The sequence below is a fragment of the Nelumbo nucifera genome, chromosome 2 (genome assembly GCF_055504915.1).
Source record: "Nelumbo nucifera cultivar China Antique chromosome 2, China Antique-T2T, whole genome shotgun sequence".
In the NCBI taxonomy this organism is placed as follows: Eukaryota; Viridiplantae; Streptophyta; class Magnoliopsida; order Proteales; family Nelumbonaceae; genus Nelumbo; species Nelumbo nucifera.
The window spans coordinates 66,860,566-66,876,057 of NC_142650.1; the positions used below are offsets into that span (position 1 = coordinate 66,860,566).

Below are 15,492 nucleotides of genomic sequence, written 5' to 3' on the forward strand. Positions count from 1 at the left end.
GTCCCGATGCTTCTTCATAGACTTTTAGGATATTCTTCATGGCATTACATTCCCTTTCCTCTGCCTTGAAGAAGAAAAAACTATCATCTGCAAACAAAAAGTGAGAAACACTAGGCGCACCCTGACAAAATATGACAGCCAGAAATCATACCTCTTTTCCAGCTTTATACATCAAAGCAAATAAGCCTTCAGCACATAAAATAAATAAATAAGGGGAAAGCGGGTCACCTTGGCGAAGACCTCTACCAGGAATAATAGGCCCAACCTCCATGCCATTAAAAGCCACAGAATAGGAAACTGTAGTGACACAAAGCATGATCAACCTAATCCATTTGTCAAAAAAACCCAATTTTTGCATCATAAGCTTGAGAAACTGCCAGTCCACCCAGTCATAAGCCCTGCTAATGTCTATTTTGAGAGCAACCTCGCCCACCTTACCCTTCTGCTTCCTCCTCATAAAATGAATAAGCTCAAAAGCTACCAAGACATTATTAGTGATGGCTCTCCCAGGCACGAAAGTAGATTGAGCATTCGAAATAATGTTAGGAAGAAGAACCTTAAGACGATTAGCAAGCACTTTTGAGACGATCTTGTATAGCACATTACAAAGAGAAATAGGTCTCAAATCTTTCATAGTTTTCGGGGACTCACACTTCGGAATAAGCACTATAGTAGTGTCATTTAGTGAAGTTGGAAACTCTTCTCTGGAAAGCTAAGACACAACAGCTTGAAAAATATCTTTACCAATTAAGGGCCAGAATTTCTGATAGAAAGCTGGATTTAGGCCATCCAGACCTGGGGACTTGTCCGAATGCATTTGGAAAACAGCTTCCTTAAACTCCTCAAAAGAAAATGGAGATAGAAACTTCTCATTGTCTGAGTCTGAAACTTTACAATCAACAAAATCGAAACCATCAATAGCATGACTAGGAGACAAGGAAAATAACTTACGAAAATAATCCTGGACCACTTGACAAAGACTACTCGGATCATCATGCCAATTACCCTCATCATCCATCAATCTCGAAATTCTAGTGGTCATTTTCCTCGTGGATGCTGCCGTGTGAAAATATTTAGTATTGGCATCACCATCGCGAAGCCAAAAACTCTTGCTACGCTGACACCAATAATCTTCCTCCTGCCCTAAAAGCTTTAAAAGTTCAATTTTCTTTTCTTTAACAGTCTCAATATCTGAAGGAATACTGCTGTCTCTGAGCCTCTCAATAACTGCTTTACATTGAGCAATATCCCTGGTGAATTTCTGATTCAGACCCGAACCCCATTTAGTAAGAGCTTTGCCACACTGATCCAAACAAGAAGAAACATCACCCATCCTTGACAAACTCCACGCATCCTCCACCGTACCTAGCTCCTGTAACCACCAATTTTCAAAGCGAAAGCGCAACTGTCGATGAACACGAGAAACAATCACTGTTTCTAATAGGATTGAATTATGGTCCGAAACAGGAGCAACCAAATTTCGAAGCTTTGCGTCCGGAAATAACCCCAACCACTCTCCTGAAGCAAAAGCCTTATCAATTCTTTCCTGGACCCATGCCTCAGTCCCTCTACCTCTCTCTCATGTGAAGCAAGAGCCAATAATAGAAATCTCGTGAAGGTGACAATCTGAAATAGTCTCACGAAACCCAGACAAAAGCCATTGAGGATAATCCAATCTGCCCCGCTTATCCTCAGGAGAAAGCATGTCATTAAAGTCTCCAATGCAACACCATGGCAACATAGAAGAAGCACAGATAGCATGAAGAAGATTCCATGAGTCCCTCCTACGACTTCTATCCGGATAACCATAAAAGCCTATTAAAGCCTCCAATGCATATCATCCCAATGTACTTGACATATTCCTTGTCCGCTCCCAGAACTGCAAGTTGAGAGAGAAAATGTTTTTACCTTTTAACAAATTTTAAAGCCCTTGGAGTCCAGATTCTGTTAAGTTTAGACTCCGTTTGTCTTAAAACTCATTAAGCATAATTTGGAAGGAGTACAAATACAAATATGTAGAGTGAAAAACCTTGTATTTTGTATTATTCTGTATGTATTTGTATTGTACATATTTTATTTGTACTCCTTCCAAACTAAGCATTAGTGATGTGGTGTTCTCTCATTCGCGGATGTTGACGATGTGAGCCCATATTATTCTAACATTCCAACAGCTATGATCAACATGGTCAACAAATTATAGTTTATTTCTGGGGAAATTTAAAGTTCAATCCACATCAACCCCTTATTTTCTATTCTTAGCCTTCAAGCTGACTGCATCCAGTGGCAGATCTATGTAGAAGTAAGTGTGAGCAAATGCCTCCACTGAGATTTGAAAATGCTTTATGTTTATGAAGAAATTTATATTCTTTTTATACAATTGTCCACATTCAATAATAGGGGACCAAATAAAATTTGACTTCCTAAATGAGGTATTTCTTTCATGTCATGGTTTTAAAAGGCCTCAGAAGTGAGACCAGACATGTACCCCCACTGATCAAAGGTCCTAGATCTGCCATTTGCCATTGGCTACATCTATCTAGAAAATACAAATGAGCCTCAATTCATGATTAGATAGGTAATACATTCATTAAGCACATTTAAGATGCTCAGTTCGGGGGCTTGTTTCCTTGATTGTTCTCCAACCCTCCTGACTGTCTGGAATGATGAACTAATCGACAAAAATCTGTAATCAGCGGTGCCTCAAACTCACTACGCATGCGCCTTGACTTTGTATTCATGCAGTTACAACTGATTTCTTTATTGTCAATATTGCAATGCAGTCCATCAAAAAACCAAGACTAGTGCTTAATTAAATGAATCTACTTCAATCTTTGTTTGGGTTTTGAATCCAAATCCCAAATGAATATACTATTGTGGCATTATAATGGTTAATCTGTTGGCTAGATAAGTCATACCATCTGTAGTGTGTGGTTAAGGTCTTCTTCCACTCTCGAAGAATGAACAAAATTCTAAGTTAAATGTATCTTACTCTTATTCCCAAGAGTCAAAACCCGGATTCAGTATACAGTTTTAGACCAATTAGTTTATGCAATGTTATTTATAAAATAAAATCTAAGATTCTAGTTAACAAGATAAAACCGTTCATAGGAGAGATTGTTTCTCAATTCCAAAGTGCCTTTGTGCTAGGAAGACAAATCAATGATAATGTCTTTGTTGCTTATGAGAGAGATAATGCACATTATAAGGAAGAAAGGAAACTCAAGTATTATGGCTTGCAAAATTGATATGGAGAAAGCCTACGATAGAATTGAATGGGCTTTCATTGAAAAGGTCCTACGCATGTTTGGCTTTCATAGTAAATGGGTGGACTAGGTTATGGAGTGCATTAAGTCAGTTTCCTTTCAAATTCTAGTAAATGGTATTCCTTCGCGAGAGATTTTCCCAACCCTGGGTATTAGACAAAAGGGAGCCCCTTTCTCCCTTTTTATTTGTTTTCTATGCTGAAGCTCTCATAAAAAACATAACTAGAGAAGCCTCTAGTCCTAATAGTCTGATTGGGTGTAAGGCTTCTAGAAATGATCCTATCATCCCAATTCTACAGTTTGCAGACGATTGTATTATTTTTGCAAAAACAAATATTCCTTCTTGTTTAAAGATTAAGTACATACTAGATAAATTCGCCAAAGCATCAGGACAATCTCCTAATTTTTATAATTCAAATATTTTATTCTCAAAAAATTTACACCCGGGGCACCAGAGAATCTTGGCCAAAATTCTAAGATCCCTTTTGGAAGTAAGAGTTGTATGTACTTGAGAGCCCCAGTCTCCAATAACAAATTTGGCAAGGAAACTTTAAAATTCTTAAATAAGAGTGTTGATAACAAATTTGCGGGCTGGAAGAGGAATTCTCTTTAAGGCATCTACTAATATGATCCCTTAGTACATAATGAGGTTTTTCAAAATCCCGAAAGGGGTGGTTGAAGATCTTGACAAGAAACAGAGGGAGTTCTTGCAGTCAAATGGTAGGGAGAAAATCTATTCACTTAGTCAATTGGAAATGGGTTTGTTCCCCCAAACATTGGGGGGGGGGGGGGTTTCTTGGTATTAAAAATCTCGAGCAGACAAATGAGGCTTGCCTTGCAAAGCTAGATGGAATGGAAAATTTTGAATGAAAAATATAATCTTTGGGTTCAAGTTGTGACAAAAAAATATCTAAGAAATTCAAATCTTTGGGAGGTTAGTTCAAAGAAGGGCCACTCTTGGGCTTGGAAAGAAATTATGTCGACGAGGGATTTAATCAAAAGAGGTGCGGGTTGGATGATTGGTAATGGAAGCTCAACCAATTTCTAGCTCGATAATTTGGTTGGTGAAAAGCCTTTGAGCAAGATAGTTGACAATAGTTTGATTAGTAAGTTTGAGCTCAAGGTTGGTGATACTATTAACTTGGTTACTCCCACAACTAGGGAAAAAATTAAGACCATTTTCATCCCTTCGAGAGATCAAGAGGATAAACTCATTTGGAGGCCCAATCCTAAGGGGATTTTCTCTATTAAATCAGTCTATAATGAAGTTAGTTTAATGCACATTGATCATTCTTTGGCCCCGAATGGGATAGACAAAGTCTTCAAGTACTTCCTATTGATCAAGAAATTGCCTTCTAAGAAACTATTGATTTCTAAGGGTTTTAACATTGATGGGGCTAGAATGTGGTGTTTGTGGCAAAGAGGAAGATATTGATCATACCTTTATAAACTGTCCCTATCAAAACAGGTTTGGCTGACCACTAACGATCGTTTAAATCTTCGGACCAATTCTAATGGCTCGATTGTGGAGTGGTGGAGATGGGTGGTGTAGGTACATGTGATCCTCTAAAAAAGGAAAAGTTCACCTTGTTGTGGCATTTATGGAAAAACCACAATGAGAATGCCTTTTTGGAAATTAGATCCCGTGTGGATTCCAATTTCGATTGTCTCAATGATAAAGTTAGTATTCCTGTGAAATGGATCAACTCGGACATGAATGAGATTAAGGTGAAAAGTCAGCACTGTAGCCTGTGTTGCTAGAGATCACTTTGGCCAAATCCTGCATGCCAAGGCAATACAAAATTGGTTTTAGTTCTATTAATGTAGTTGAGGCCTGGGCTGCATGGGAAGCCCACAATGTGGCTTCAACTTTTCCAACAAACATATTATATCCAAGGTGACTCAAAACTTGTAATTGATAGCTTAAACAACCGTGTGGATTCTCCATGGAGATTGAAGACTATCATAGAGGACTACAGGTCATTGAGATCGAGGATTGAATAGCAAGTGGAGTATCGTCATACCTTTCAAGAAGGAAATAAAGCTACAGATTGGCTGGCTAAATTGTACACAAAAATGTTCTTGTTGGTTCTTTCTTCCTTAGATCTTTAGGTTATATTTGTTGTTTTGATTTGTGGGGTGTTTCTACCCCCCATCTTGTGTAACTCTTCCTAGAATTACAAAAATGTAGAAAAAAATTAGAGAGTTATTGATAATAACTGACCAAAAATAAAAATTATTTTACTGTTTAGCAAAGATCAATTTAGTTTTTGGATCAAATGTGTTAACATTTAATGTCATAAATAAATAAATGATAAAAATACAAAAATAAAAAATACATAAATTTTGCAAAGGAAAACATTTAGTCACATGTATAATATCATATTAAACAAAAAGTAAGTTTGACATATCAAAATTATTTTTACAAACATAAATTTAAAAAAATTATAGAAAAATTGAACACATCTATAATTCTATATTTATTCTACTTAAAAAAGATGAATAAGAATGTAGAGCTTTATTTTGACTAAAATATTCATTTTTGAGTTTAGTCTCTATTTAATTGTGAGGTTTAAATTGTAAATTGAACTACTACTTTTCACCTCATTCAATTACCTCTATTTAAATATTACATTTATTTGGTAAATGAACAAAAAAACAGAAAAAAATAGAAACACCAAAAAGGTAAAACATTACAAAAAGAAGAACCTAGTTAAGCAGGTTGGTATGTTAATGATACTTGAAACATAACAATTTGATCCAATTATGACATATTTGGATGAGGTGTTTATGTAATTAAATTTGGACTTTACAATCTACATCCGATTAATATTAAAAAAATATAAAAACAAGAAAAAAGACATTTATAGAGTTTTTTGGATACATTGTTACTATCATTATCATCATCTAGAATTACCACGTGAACACTTACTAATATATATATATATACTTTCATAAAAATGTGACCTAAAAATATGGTGGAAACATTAATTGTGTAGGATTTCCCATATATCTCAATGGAGTATATATACCAAAGGTTTCTTTCTAAGTTGGTTGCCTTTCAAAGTGAGGGTCCAACTATACTTCTAAGGGTGACCAAATGCAATGTTTTAGTGTCAATGGACACCCTAGTGAGATCCAAAATTATGATTTACACAAATGGCTTTAAAATACATCTAAAAGGCAATCAAGAAATAATAATGTAATATACAGTTATATGTTAACCACTAAGAAAATCATTCTTAAATGGTTAACTAACAAAATCAATGCTCAAATCAATTTGAAGAAAATAAAAAAAGTACAGATAGGCCCAATGCAGATTTCTGATTTCCACTACAGAGTTATAAGCATTCAAAATGTCAACAACCCACACTCTAAGCACCAACAGCTAGCACCTACCCCAACAGTACTTTGGGTCTACACATTCCCCTAGGCCGAACCATCATTCTCCCTTTGAAAATCCATTAAACTTTGTCAGATTGTACCTGGGCCATAAAGTGAAAAGACTGTACGAAAAAAAGTCAAATCGGATTCAAAAAATCATTAAACTGACCTATTAAAGGTTTGAACCATAAGGCTCTGGTTTGTGGGATGGGGATGAGAAAAAGGGAATATTCTAAAAATATTCCCTTTTCTCTTATTTGGTTTGAGGGAATCAGAGGGATGGGATGAGAAAAATGTGGTATATCAGATCCCAAAATTATGGATTTGGGGTCACAATAAAACCGTGTGACCCTAGTGGAAAAGGTTAAGAAAGCACTGTTACCATTGAACTGAGGAGAGAGAAAACTGAGAAAGAGAGGGAGAAAATATGAGAGAGAGAGAGAGAGAGTATCGAGAGACTGAGATAGAAAGGGAGAAAGTCCAGAGAGAGCATAAGAGGGGGAGGGCTTCGGTGGTTTCCCTTTGAAAGGTTGTGCTGGGAGCAGAGAGAGACTCTCAAGTAAGGCTAGGGTCTCTCAGTTCAGGCGAGAGAAGAGACGATTAGAGAGAGAAAGAGGGATTGTGCTAAAGGGAGGTTTTCATTGTCTTCAACTTGGCAGCAAACACAGAGTCCGACGGAGGGTGGTGAGATTGGATTTTTTAGACCGCACTTCAAGCCTCTCTCTCGCTACTGCAGCTAGTTGTAGTGGCAAAGACGTTCAACAGAGGACTAACAAACTGCTGCAGCTAGTTCAAGCCTCTCTCTCGCTGTTTCACCAATGGCTCTGGTATTCTGGTGTACTTCTTCCCTCGCCGCCAACAGAGACGTTCGACAGAGGACTAACAATCGGAGAAGAGGATGGAGGGAGATGATGAATAGTGCTACCTGTTAGTCTGAACTACTATCTTTGGCGGCATTGTCCGAAGGTAGGAGATGATGAACAATGCTTTTCCCATTGTTTTCCCATATATAAAACCAAACAATGGAAGTGTACACTTTTACACTTTCCCATTCCATCCCATCCCATCTTTTCCCATCCCACCCAAATCTTCACACAAACCAAACGGAGCCTAAGTTTCTCATGTAGGATTTGATATATAACTAAACTATATGAGTGGATTCAAAGTGTCAGAATACCCCAAGTACAAATTTTATGAGAGAATCGGATCACTTTAGTGCCTTCAATTGACCCTGGGTTTAGGGCCGCAGGGGCAAATCCTTCACATTGACCCAAACTCTATGGCATGAAAAGAGAACAATGAGGATTATAAACAAATACTATTTATATATTATTCCCATATGTTTTCTTACGAGTGTTTCCATGGTTTTAATTGACCCGGATGGTCGGACTGTTCGGCCTGAAAACATTCAAGGTATCAGTTCTGTTTTAGTGTTGAACCATTATTTTGCTAAAAACCATTGAATTGTCCAACAAACCATTGATCCAAAAGGTTTGACTACTGAACTGTTCGACTTGGACAATGATTTGTAGTCTAATATACCTTATTTAAAATAGAGAGAAACAAGATCGATCTCAGATTTCTCAGATCGGAGAGAGAGAGATCTTAGAGATGAAATGACAGATCGGATCAAGAGATTCATCGCCGTCATTATCACCGCTATAGGTCACTCACACCTCTACTTTTTCCTCCTTTCTTCTTGTTCTTGTTCTTGTTCTTTTCCCATTTTTCCTTCTCTCAACCTTCTTTCTTTTTCTTCTTTGAGCGGACAGAGCCCTCTCCTCATTCTCATTTTCATAATTTTTATATCCATTTTACCCTAATATTCCAATCCGAAGGATATGATATAAGATATACTGTTTTAATGTTTGAACTATTTGACCTAGACAATCAAACTGTTGACCTAAAAAGTAGTGGTCAAAGCTGTTCCATTTTCGGGTTGATTTTTAAAACCTTGATTTGTTCTTCACCTCTTCTGTAAAGGATTACGAATCAATAAATTAGCGATGTTAAAAATTGATTCTTAGAACAACATTTGCACAAAATTATCAACATCAACAAACTATATCAATTATGCCAACCCATCAAAGTTAAAAAGAGAGATGCACAAATGTTGACACGTCATAGATGTAGAAAAGTCAATAATAACGCTAAATCTTTATTTGTTTGCAACGCAAATCTAAACTGCATAATATTTTGCACTCAGTTCAGTTTGGCACCCATTTGTTTGTAACCAATTTTGCACTCTTAATAGATACAAAATTTTTCAGTTTTATTTATTGCACTTACTGGCAGTGTAAATTTGCATCCCAAAATTGTATGCAAAATTTGGGCCACCTTTTTCCTACTGTAATTCTGCCTCTTATAAAGTGGGGACCACATCTCACTTCCTACCTCACTTTCAAAGATAAAAGAACTCCAATTTCCATTATATTTCATGTAAGTTAAGAACCATGCATGCCATTTTACCTTCTATTGTATTTCTTACAAATAAATATGACGAAAGACAAGTTTAAAGCAAAACTAAACCAAAATTTACACTTCCATGCATTTAAAATCAGTGAAAATGAAATTAACACTACACACAAACTGAGCCTAAATGATCCCTCATAGAATAGCAATGCAATAGAAATTGTGTCTCACACTAACACGAGCTACTCTAGACCATAATTCTCATATCATAAAAGAGGACAGTTCGTCATGGAATTATGGGGGCTTTTGGTAACAGCTCAAATGGCTGAACTGAATGACTTATTGCTTGGTTACTTTTAGTAGATATAAGAATTAAATAATAAAACATTCAAGACCATAGCGATTAACCCAACTTCAGCTTCACTACTTCAGTCATTAAGGAATTTTCACAACTTCCTTGATGTATTCAATATTCATCATCTCATTAAGGAATATTGGGGTTGGTTACATGAATCCTATTTAGCCATTTCCTTCAGATTGTTCTTGATATACAGTCTATTCAATGAAATAAATCATTCAATTCAGCCCCCTTTAAATGGACCCTAAGAGTAAGAAAGAGGTGTGATCTATTGAATAATAGAATGAATTGCTTGGGGCATTATGCCACTGTCATTTTTGGTATGAAAGTGATGGGTTGAAACATATGGAAAGAGAGGGTAATCGACTGTTCCATGGAGTAAATTATGCATTGAAAGCGTTGGTTTTGACATTAATCTTAGGGATTGTGGTGTATACAGAGACAACCTGACGCCAGCCATATGGACTTATTCTAATAGAGGAAAAAATTATAGTCAACAGGCTCTTTGTTTTCCAAATCTCTGACTATCTAGAAGGGATTATTGGATAATTGAGAGAGGTATATATATCTAACCCTCAGCCCAATTGAGTGGGTCAGCGTTGAGACATCATCATATTCTCTCTCTCTCATTAATTAATTGCAGCTCAGCAACAAACAAACACCTGCTAGCATATTTATCTACTTGTAACCAAGCTCAATTCAATGAATCTACTTCATCAACTTCGCCTACCAAAATCTATAAGTCTTTGTTATTACATTCAATCCTTTGAATATTTTGTCTGGGTTATGGATTCAAGTCTCAAAAGAAGCTACCACTTTGGCATTCCAAAGGTATTAATTAGCATATATAATTGATTTTTAGTAAGGCAAATAGATACTCATGAGAATATCGTTTTCTTTCTTTCTTTCTTTTTTTTTTTTTTTTAAATTTCCCTCTTGCTTCATGAAATAGTTCAAGTAGAGAATGTGATCAAATGGGATAACACTGCACTGAGAGCCAATAAGTGCAAAAAAAAACTACGGGTGGTGTCAGCAGATCTGGTGTATAGGCACAGGCTAGCTAGGTTCATATATATGTACAAACCTGGATATTCTACTTTTATGTATTAGTTTATGCTTCTTCGATCATATAGAAGAACAAGAAAAAGAAAAAGGAAAAATAAAAGACTCATTTCTTTCCAAGTTTATACTTCAGAATTTAGTCCATCTACTCGTCTATCTCTCTTGCATGCACATGCCATCATGCCCTTGGAAGGATTTGGAATACTAAGGTAAGGGTGTAAATCGGGCTAGATTAGGTCAGATAGAGATTAACCTTAACCCAACCTGAGATGTTGAACCCCCAACTGTAACCCTAACTCAATCTGATGACTTTAGATTGGGTTGAGATCCGGTTCACCCAATTTTTTAATTTCATTTTGATAAATTATTCTTATTTCTCAAACTTTAAGTTTATTAAAAGTATAAGTCAATTGGCTTTAGCTTTATTATGTCATGAGGACAAAATTATGATGCATTAAGAGTATCATTCTAAATACAGAAAAAAAGAATATGATACTGGAATTTTTTTTCCTTCGAACTTAAAAATTTGTAGGTACATATATACTGATATATGATTTTCTAGATGCATAATTGCATATATACATTACACAAACATTTCTCTGCACATATATATATATATATATAAATATACATACAGATAGGTCATAATTGGGCCCGGTCGAGCCATCACATGGATTAATGATGAGGAATGACAAAAATGACTGGGCTGGGAATTGCCATGCATCCCAAACTCAGATGACATGGAGAACAACGATATGGCTCATTCCCACTTACTGTGAAGGCGAACAATGGTGCATACTGTAAACCTTGGAAAAGGTGAGGACACTTGGTGAACACTAAACAGAGTTTGCCACACCGGGCTCAGCCCTAACAACTCCATACTCCACATTCAACTATAGACATGTGAATTTTTAAGTCAAATAAATGGGCTTAAATTACATGATAGCCTTCACAAGTTAATATGGGCCTCCATGGGCCCAAGGCCCAAGTCTACATAAATATGACTTAGTGGCCCAAGTATTTAAGTGTACTAAGTCCAATATGGCCCATGTCCTATTATAATAGGGTGGTCCCATTGGTAAGACCATTAACTCCAACATAATGGTGCATGTATGGTCCCATTAGATTAGACTAAATCCAGTCCAATTGACACTCCTAATTGCAAGAAGCTCCCACACACCAACATTTGAGGATTTTAAGCAACCACAAACTCTTGCAAACTCCAACAACTTCAAGATCAAGAGTGAAGAAATAAGGGAAAAGCTTCTTTATTATCTACAACACACTTGGATTTAAGTTTTTCCAAGAAGATCAAGCCACTAAAAAAATGCCCTTTTTAGAAATCTACATCAACTATTCAGAAGTACAAAACTTAAGGAAATCTACATCAACACTTTAAGAAGTATGAAAAACATGCCAATAACCCTTGTTTTCACTGAATTCGACCTTTAATCAGAGGTTTCTCATGTCATCAAGCAGATATCAAAGAGAGTTCAATTCCCATGTATTTTCTTTATTACATATTTGTTCTTTTTGTAATTTATCTCCATATTTTGTATAAATAAAAAAAAAAACATGAAATTTGTGTCTAAAACATTAAATTAGCCACACCAGTCTCATGTGGAATTCAACTTGGTTAGGGATAGGCACAATTCTTACCCAAAATCAAGAGGGGAGAGAACATCGATAGCCAAATACATACACAAATGACTAGACAACTTGAAAGTTATCTCGATTGCTAAGCATCAATCAATAGGGACCATACCACTATGGATCCCATATTCACAAAAGCAATCATAGATGCACTCCTCCTTTTGGTTTCAAGCCACTACAATTTGAGAAGTAAGATAGCAATCATGGATGCACTCCTATTGGTTTTAAGCCATTGCAATTCGAAAAGTACAATAGTACTAGTGACTTTATTCACCACCTTGAGGGCTTCAAAGTCCTTATGTTGCTGAATGGAGCCTTGGAAACCCTTATGTGTAGGGTATCCGTCTCTACACTCGAGGGTGTTGCATAACAATGCTATTCCACACTACCCTCTTGCTCCATCAACACATGGAGCCAATTTAAAGATCTCATTTCTATACAATTCGTTAGCAACTGACGTCATTGGAAGATTGTTACCAACCTTATGCAACTGAGATAGAGGAAGGGCAAGTCCTTCTAAGAATACTTATTGAAGTTTAATTTTAAGTCAATCTAGGTATAGAACATGGACCGATCAATAGCTATAGTTGTGCTAATGCACAAAGTAAGGAGCTTGGTGTAGGTACATAGTGCTCATTCAAACCCTCAAAGAACATCAAACATCAAGATTAGCACCGCAAATTTGTGTGCGAACGACCCACAATCAATCCTCATACTGCGATGAACCTGCAACATACTATCAACCCTACGATGAACTCACAACGCATATTACAAAATCGCGATAAACCCACGGTCCACCGGGCCTACTCGGCACCCGAACCAAAGAAATCCTCGATCGAACCTGTCCAAGGGCCTCAAGTCTACTCGTGTGTATGATAAACCCATGTCCACCAAAGTTTACGATAAACCAACGACTTATAAACCCACGGCAAACCAAACCGAGAGAAACTCGGGCCGAGCCCATGGCAAGGCAAAAGACGTTGCTAGACACCACGTAGGGTTAATGTGACGATTAAAATAAAGTGCACGAAAGGAAATAGCACACGTGAGTAATGAGGGATTTTGGGTTAAAGGAAAGCCGATCCCCAAGAAGATCCTCATGAGACACATGGCGAAGCCCCAGTAGCACACTTAATAATTGACAGTAGATCCAATATTTCCTTTCCCAATACATTGCAAATATTCTTATCTCCTACCTTTTAGGATCTCGGGACCTCTCCCATAAATAAAGGTCCTCTCCGTATTGAAAATCATCCAATCCTCAGCATTTGTCACCCAGCACCCCTGAGTATTCTCTCTCTCAAATTCCCTCATTTTTTTTTACATCCTTAATCCAGAGATCACATTCCCCTACTCATAGGCCTTTCTCTGTCTTTCAAAGAGACCATTCTCTAACCGTGCCTTACCTACCTACACTTGGACTTTAGTTTCTCATTGGAGAAGAAAGCTCCTTGCAACATGCAAGAACTCCTCTCCCGTACCCAAAAGTACATTGATATCAAGGAGGCCCTAGCGAGCCAAAGGGAAGTTAAGGAAGTGAGGTATCACATTCAAGGACAAGAACTTACTTGCATGAGTAGCTTAATGGTCGCATTTTTGGTCGCCCCAAAAGTCTACAAACTCATCTCCATGGCAATCTCAAGGATAAAATGCCTTGATCTAGCTTCTCAGTCACTCCTTCGACATTGTTCTCTCAAACCTTCCACTCAACACGGATTAGAAAGGCCTTAGAAGTATACTCCTTGACATCAATCTCGAGCTCACCCATCTTTTTCAAGGCATACTTCTCTACCTCAAACAAAGACTTAACATTTGATACCTTCACCTTGGTCCTCGAAACACCAAGCATAGATTCAAGGGGTCACCCATCCTTACAAGTAACAAAGAAGAACCTTCCTTTCTAGCCATGTAATGAGGAGGGGTTCCATAAATCACCTTTGAGTTTGGAAGGACCAGGAAAAAGTAATACTTCCTTTGCTTGTGTCTTTTTAGGAAAATAAGGGTATGGAAAGAAAGAACAACCATCAGAAGATTTTGGAGGGTCACAAAGCAAATAGCCCAAACACATATCAAAAAGAGTTGGGAACGAATTGAGCAGGCAACACATTATGGTAGTTCAACATGACAACTAACCCCTCACCTAGGGAAAACCTAAGGCCAATCCCAAGGCTATCCTGATACACATAGACTCCACCTAGGAGAGCTCGCTCTCCCTTCCTTGGGCACTAGAGCTCATACATTGGAAAGAGTAGGTACTATTCCCTAATCTTAGACATGTATGTCTTGGACAAAGAACATGGGGCATCCCTATATTTGGCTTGATCCAAACCAAGGCCTCCTCAACCTCCTCTTCCATCTGACCATCTACCTAGACGTTGGCTAAAGGAATGAAGTCCTCAACCTCCTCAACCATCTGACCAATTCCCAGATGAGGCGAGGACACACGGTGAACACCCACCATGCCAGGCTCGACCTTGGAACCTTGTTTGAGGATGACCTTGGGATATTATGACATGTATCCCTCAAGGGAGGATCAGAACAACACAATTCCAACGAGTATTTTACTGCACTCCACCCAAAGGTAAAGGTAATATTTTCTTTACATTCTCAACTCTCTTTGGCATTTTAAGTTTCTAACTCTCCTGTTTTTCTTGGCTTACTTGCTTTCAGAACTCACTTTCTGTGTGCAGATCTTATACAAATTCATCTGCTACTCATTCACCACCTCGACTCAAATTCAACCCAACCTAAGGGGGAATACTTTTCAATCATAACCCTGACCCCTTGAACTTCTACCAGACCCAAAGCAACCCAACTAACCTGGCTGACGTTCCCCCGCTAGTAATAGGTGGTACCCATTCAATTCCAAGGCATCCTCCGTCTTTCACTTGTGACAGGTGATACGTATTACAAGTTTACAATAAATCATCATGCATTCTTTTCAGGAAAAGAGATGAGTATAAAATAATTTATCCATCGCATTTTCTTTTGATTTCCTCCTCTAAGTTTTGATCACTCTTTCTACAATATTCCTTATTATTTTAAACTAATGTTCCTTTGGATGAAAGACAATTTGATAATATTTGACACGCCAAATCTTATTTCTGTTAAAAAAAAAGCAAAGGAAAACATTTTAAATGACAAACAAAAGGCTAAAGCTCCCACTCAATTCAAGATAAACAAAAATAATAATAGTTAAGAGGAGCACAACGGTGAGGAATGAAGCAAATAAAGTGGGAATTCAATCTTTTGTCACGTTAGGCAATGGCTTGTTGCTTTAGTGGAATAAACCTTTTATGTCACTTTTGATCACTGACCCTACCCTACTACTCTACATTAATTTGTTAGCTGGTCTAAATC

The 15,492-nt window shown here is 37.3% G+C and overlaps 1 protein-coding gene across 1 annotated transcript; it reads right to left on the reverse strand.

The window, feature by feature from the left end:
- Positions 1 to 712: 712 nt before the first annotated feature.
- On the reverse strand, positions 713 to 13,981 carry LOC148802300 (uncharacterized). Its single transcript, XM_088897862.1, has 2 exons — positions 13,832 to 13,981; positions 713 to 1,405 (listed from the first exon to the last, which is right to left on the reverse strand). The coding sequence occupies exons 1-2, from the start codon at positions 13,979 to 13,981 to the stop codon at positions 713 to 715; spliced, it is 843 nt and encodes a 280-aa protein (XP_088753988.1).
- Positions 13,982 to 15,492: the final 1,511 nt, after the last annotated feature.